A 6,361-nucleotide genomic window follows, 5' to 3' on the forward strand; every position below is an offset into this window, starting at 1 on the left:
GCTGAACAGCCATCACAGCAGTATGTTTGCTCTCTGTTTTGTAATTTTCCTGCTGTATGATCACACACTGAGCAGGACACAGTATGCACAGAAATTTGCTTAGGTGGCTTATTTAATCAAATATTAGCCACCTTGTGTGGGCTCTGCTTCCTCCCATAGTCCAGAAATATGTAAGATTCAATAAAGTTTTGGAATGTGAGCGGTTGTGTGTCTCTGTGCCAGTTGTGTGACTGACTGGTGATCTGTACAGGGAATTTTGTAAATGGGAGGAAGGGTGGATTTGTCTTGACATATACTATATTTTTGAAGGCCTATTCCAATTCAACACTGTTGGGACCTACCCAAGATGACTAAAACATGTGACCTCACAGATATACTGAATTAAGTCCATAGGTCTTTAGTTATTTGCATATTTTTGAAAATGTATTTGCGATCGAGATGTTGGGTGGATAATTTACACCATTACCACTTCATCAAGGGATTCTGAGACCAGTTCCAGAGCAAAGAACTATTGCATGTTTTTTTGAAGAGTCTGCTTGCATGTTGACGTGAGTGCCTCATTGGAGGCTGCAAGTGTGCGCACATAGTTGATATGCTCACAGTGTTTGACAGTCAACATTTCTAGCATGAGTATACTCTGATCCTTAGTACAACAGTAATACGGACATCACCCCAAGGATGCAGTGTTCTGATTTTAATAATGCTGAACATATATATTTGCAATGATGTTCAGTAACATTGTCCCCCTTTGGGTTATTGTTGTTCACCTATTGATACACTCAGCACCCATTAAGTCTTTGTTTCCTTACACAACAACCTTTCCCCTCTTACTCTCAGCCTTTCCTAGGTAGGGTGTGGTACAATTTATCTTCTGACAAACCCTAACTACATGTTTAACAGGATTGGCCACTGCTGCTGTTCAGAGCCAGAGGCATGTAGGTTGGGAGGGGCCGTGGTTGGCTAGTAAAAGTGAGGACAGGTTGTAGCGATGAGGATCCTTCCTCATCAGCCCAGCTCAGCCATAAAAGCAAGCCGACCTTTCCGCCAGACACTCAGAGGGACTTAACTCTCCTTTGAAGCGTGCACATCTTCAGTTCTCCGCTTTCCCCCTTTGACCACCTAATCTACGGCAACATGATCTCGGCCAGGAAGTCCTATTCAATTGCAGGAAGCAGTGGCGCCTCCAGGAGGTCCATTGTATCTAGCAGCTATGGCAGGAGATCCGGCAACACTTCCACTTCTGGTGCTTTAGGGGGTTATGGCTTTGGTATTCCTTCTGGAGTCCTAATGGGTCAGTCCTTTAGCAGCAGCTCAATGCTCGGAGGTGGTGGTTCTTATGGAGGACCAATGATGGGCGCCAGCATCAACCAAGTCACAGTCAACACGGGTCTGCTGGCTCCCCTCAAACTGGAAATTGACCCCGGCTTCCAGGCTGTTCGCACCCAGGAAAAGGATCAGATCAAGACCCTCAACAACCGTTTTGCTTCCTTCATTGACAAGGTTGGTTGTGATAAGCCCGTTAGTAGTATGCACAAATGGTCTTTGTATCAGACCGCAGTCAACCAAATGGTGATACATATTTACCTGACTAAGCAGCAAAGCCGTGACGCTTATCTGTTTGGCGTTGTAGCGATCAATGAGTAGCTCGTACGATGAGCAGGATTAGAAAATAATCAGTCAGTTCATTTTCAAGGATGATCTTTGCTATTCTACTTCTAGCAAATTTGACCCCCCCACCCCCACCTTTCCTGGGGGACCAGAACCATCTACAAATTGTACAGTAGTAACTTACTGTTTTGCTTGTCATTGAAAGTTTTCTTTGATGTAATTAGAGTAGTAATCACAAAAAATGGCATGCAAAAAAATGAGAGCATGAATCCAATGATGCAACAGATGCTTTGTTGTCTCGCTGGCTTATCTGCCACGCCTAATCTTTTCTTTTTCTTTTTTTTTGATAGCTGGAGCGACTGTGGCCTTCATTAGCTAAACAAAGCATAAACAAGAACATCAAAGCCAAACAAGGGATACCAAATGAATACCATCATCATAAAGATTTTCAAAAGTCATAGATAGTGGTCATTATAGTTAGGTTTGAAGGTGTGGCTATTCACTGATTAGATTGAAGGCAAGGGATTATAGACCACTGACAGTAACACACAAAAATGTAACGTCAAGTTAAACTAAAATAATTAAAAATCCAATATACATTTGAACAATTTTCTGTGGTGCTGTGTTCTTGCAGGTTCGTTTCCTGGAGCAGCAGAACAAGATGCTGGAGACCAAGTGGAGCCTCCTGCAGGAACAGACCACCACCCGCTCCAACATTGACGCCATGTTTGAGGCCTACATCGCAAACCTGCGCAGGCAATTCGATGGGCTGGGCAACGAGAAGGTCAAGCTGGAGGGAGAACTGAAGAACATGCAGCTCCAGGTGGAAGACTTCAAGAGAAAGTGAGTGTTGAGTCGATTAATCCGTTGTGGATCTTTTAGTGAACAAATGAAGCTGATTGATATTATGTCCTGTCTCCAAAGGTATGAAGATGAAATCAACAAACGCACAGCGGCAGAGAATGAGTTTGTGGTCTTGAAGAAGGTGGGAACTAATTAACTAATGCAAATTACTTGGAATATATTCTAATGCTTGATTTTTTTTTTCCAGGATGTTGATGCTGCCTACATGAACAAGGTGGAGCTGGAGGCCAGATGCGATGCTCTTCAGGATGAGATCAACTTCCTCAGAGCCATCTATGAGGCTGTAAGTGATACAAGGATGCAGTTTTTGCCATTGCTTGAACCTGGCCGCTGTCTTGACTTTGCAACAATTGCTTCTGCAGGAGCTTCGGGAGCTGCAGTCCCAGATCAAGGACACCTCCGTCATTGTGAAGATGGACAACAGCCGCAACCTGGATATGGATGCTATTGTGGCCGAAGTGCGCGCTCAGTATGAGGAGATTGCCAACCGCAACAAGGCTGATGCGGAGGCCTGGTACAAACAGAAGGTAAGAGCAACGCTGACAATCAGTTCCGCTCCTTTCCCCTCTTTGCAACGCAGGATACATTTTGTTGCATTTTCCACAACAGTTTATGGAGATGCAGAACTCAGCTGGCCAGTATGGCGAAAACCTTCAATCAACCAAGGCTGAGATTGCTGAGCTGAACCGCATGATTGCCCGTCTTCAGAACGAGATTGAGGCCGTCAAGGGACAGGTACAGAAGTTAAAATAGATCTTTGTCGTCTCTAGCCGTCAATGGCAGTGAATGACTTTGCTTGTGATAACCTCTGCGCAGAGGCACTCCCTGGAGGCTCAGATTGCAGAGGCTGAGGAGCGCGGCGAGTTGGCAGTGAAGGATGCCAAGCTTCGCATCAAGGACCTGGAGGAAGCCCTCCAGAAAGCCAAGCAGGACATGGCCCGCCAGGTGCGTGAATACCAGGAGCTGATGAACGTCAAGATGGCCCTGGACATTGAAATCGCCACCTACAGGAAACTTCTGGAAGGAGAGGAAATCAGGTAAGGTCAATATTAAAAACAAGTATTTTTACAGTATCATAAGCCAGATTTGTGCAATTATTAATCAAATCAAATGTGCTGTTATTAGAATTGCCGCTGGACCCTCCAACGCAACTATTCATGTGCAGCAGACATCAGGCAGTGGTAAGCTTTCCCTCTTCTACAATGCTTGATCTTACAACTCGCAAACAGACATTAATACACTGTTTCTCTTCTAGCCGGATACTCCAGCTCTGGCTCCGCTGGTGGATTTGGTTACGGTGGCAGCAGCATCGGCGGCGGCATGTCTGCTAGCTATGGTGGCAGCATGACTGGAGGATACGGTGGCACCATCACCAAGTCCTCCACGGTGTCCACAAGCAGTTCCAGCAGGAGATACCTTTAAGAAGGAGAGCAGTCCCTCTCTTTCTGAAAATCTCAAATTGACCCCAAGATCTGTTAACTCATTTACGGTGCTATGCACATATCCCGATGGAGCAAGCATACCAATCTAAAGAATTTGCACTTTGCCAAATTATAGTCATGAGTCACTGGGTCCATTGCAACTGTCATCATCATTTAAGAGTTTCTGAAAGTAAATGTGGCCTTCAACATGCGGCAGGTCAGTTGCAAAGCAAAATGTCATATTCCTGCACTGACTTTGGAAAAGAGAAGCAACGAAGGTAAGGAATGTTGAAACAATGTAAGGGAAACATTTGCATTTCTTCACACAATCTTGAAAAACATATGCTCTGAAAGAGACAAGAAGACTGCTCCAGTCCTCACTAGAAGTCTTCGATTTTTAGATTTGAGTGCCAACACCAGTAGAGAGAGCTGGAGACAATCAGGAGGAATTTTACATGTTTACAAATATGATACAGGATTTATCAAACGATAAGTGCCTCAATCTTTCTTGGCCGGCGCTGTCAAAAAATTCCTTATTTTTGTTTTGTATTCCCTTGCCTTTGGAGCTTCAGTTGTGTTAAAACCAGATTCAGTTTGGAAAAATCCTCTTGGCAACATGATTGATGACAGTTGCAACAAAAGAGATCGCCAATAAATCTGAGTACCAGATCTCCTTCCTGTCTGTCTGGTTTTTTGTTTGAAAAAATACTTTCGAGAAGCTCACTGTAACGCTTCAACCCATAATTAGTTCTCGGGATGCGTCCAGGCATGCTTAGGGGAAAGCTGAGCTATTTTCTCCATGTTTTATTGACAGGTCTGTCATTTTTACCTGAGGCTGAGCCTTGGCAGTTATTACTCATGGGTTTATGAATGAAAAAAAAAAAATAGCTTGGCTTGAAATAACTCCTGTCGAGGCTCATGCCAAATGCTGAAAATATTTTGTCTTAACTGCCTAGATGATGACACATGACAAATGGTTAAATATTTAAACACGCTGTTTTACATGCATCACTCAAAATTATCACCAATTCATCAGCAGGACAATAAATCAGCTCTGAAAACAAATCAAACATAATTTATTATTTACTTATTAGTTGATATTAGTCTGTATTCACAACATGACTGCAATCACGGACACAAAGTAAAGGTTTTAAAAAACGTTCAGAACTGTCACATGAAAACTTTAGATGGCTTCTGTACTTCCTGATAGAAACGGCAATAAGGTCTTTTTTTTTTTTTTAAGTCAAGTCAAGTTTATACATCAAATAATGTCAAACGCTTGTTGCCAGTATCGTGCCGCTGCCTGCAAAGATTGACTTGAGAACTGAAGACTGCATGAATCTTGTGATCTCGATTAATAGACTACTTTCTCAATAATGGCCCCAGTATAATAGTGATGAGCGATAACTATGACAAAATCGTGGCCACTCCTGCAGACGTAACACGGCGCATATCTCCAGTAGAGAAGAACCTGATTTGCCAAAGCCTCAGCATCAAAAGTTGTTGACCATTTTAAACACATCTCGACACTGTGAAGAGAAGCTCCGACAGGGCCTCGTTGTTTTTCTACACAGCGCTTGTGCAACAGCATTCAAGACACGCTGGAGAACTTGTTTCCCTGCATAGATTAGTGGTGAGGAATTTAAGAATTTTCACGAGCTTATATAAGTGACAGAAGGCAGTTCTAGATGTTTGGGGGTTGGTGGACAACTTGGCTTTTTTGAGTTCTTCCAGCTACACGCATGCTGGCAGCCTGGCACTATGAACATTACTTACTACCGAGAAATTAAATGTGATGAGAATTAGGCTCCGGTATGAACTGGACTGTTGACTTGATTGTTGTGGTGTGTTGTCACAGGGAAGGTTGCAGGACAAGGGTGTGGCAAGGCCATTCACTTTGCACTAACACTCTCACATTTGGATGCATTCCACACAGTGTGACACACCTTACCGTAATGTTGCACTCACAATGACATTCTGAAGATTAGTCAGGTTAGTCAGTGAGATAAAGAGCAAATTTTAATGTTGCATGTACCTGTGCTGTCTTTTTGGGGTAAAATGAGACACAGTGAACAAAATCACATGACAGGCTAACAACAGAGCATGGACAACATGAACCCAGCAGCTACAATGCTTACATTGCGTTTTTCAAGTTGTCCTCCAAAGTGGCCTTGCCCTCTGCTTGGCTTTCTTTTGGTGTCGTTTTGCCTCTCTGCCTCCTGGCTAAGGCGTGGTGTTTTATTAACGCGAGAAATATCTGCATTATTGGAAATGAGTGATGATGATGACCAAGTGGTACCCCATGAAATACTGTCACGGACATTCTTTGAGCCTACCGGTGGTTCAAGAATGTCTCATAAAGACACTTTTAGATGACACAAATTGTGCCACAGTGGCTGATTGATTTCCCAAATCCAGATTTGAAAAGTTCGAGATCAATGCTGGGGAATGCTGCAAACAGTGAGTGG

At 43.5% G+C, this 6,361-nt stretch overlaps 1 protein-coding gene across 1 annotated transcript; it reads left to right on the forward strand.

Moving 5' to 3' along the window:
• Positions 1–967: 967 nt before the first annotated feature.
• LOC147048945 (keratin, type II cytoskeletal 8-like) lies at positions 968–4,566 on the forward strand. Its single transcript, XM_085923902.1, has 9 exons — positions 968–1,500; positions 2,243–2,451; positions 2,533–2,593; positions 2,660–2,755; positions 2,835–2,999; positions 3,082–3,207; positions 3,289–3,509; positions 3,598–3,653; positions 3,728–4,566. Exons 1-9 carry the CDS (start codon positions 1,135–1,137, stop codon positions 3,892–3,894), a joined length of 1,467 nt encoding a protein of 488 aa, XP_085780028.1. The 5' UTR covers positions 968–1,134; the 3' UTR covers positions 3,895–4,566.
• The last annotated feature ends 1,795 nt before the right edge of the window (positions 4,567–6,361 follow it).

Source organism: Syngnathus leptorhynchus, chromosome 11, assembly GCF_054491065.1.
Source record: "Syngnathus leptorhynchus isolate UIUO chromosome 11, UIUO_Slep, whole genome shotgun sequence".
Taxonomy (NCBI): Eukaryota; Metazoa; Chordata; class Actinopteri; order Syngnathiformes; family Syngnathidae; genus Syngnathus; species Syngnathus leptorhynchus.

Coding starts and splice junctions, on each gene's coding strand:
- LOC147048945 (XM_085923902.1), top strand. CDS start 1,135: ATGATCTCGGCCAGGAAGTCCTATTCAATTGCAGGAAGCAGTGGCGCC. Junction 2,452..2,532: donor GTGGAAGACTTCAAGAGAAA/GTGAGTGTTGAG, acceptor CTGTCTCCAAAG/GTATGAAGATGAAATCAACA. Junction 3,208..3,288: donor TTGAGGCCGTCAAGGGACAG/GTACAGAAGTTA, acceptor ACCTCTGCGCAG/AGGCACTCCCTGGAGGCTCA.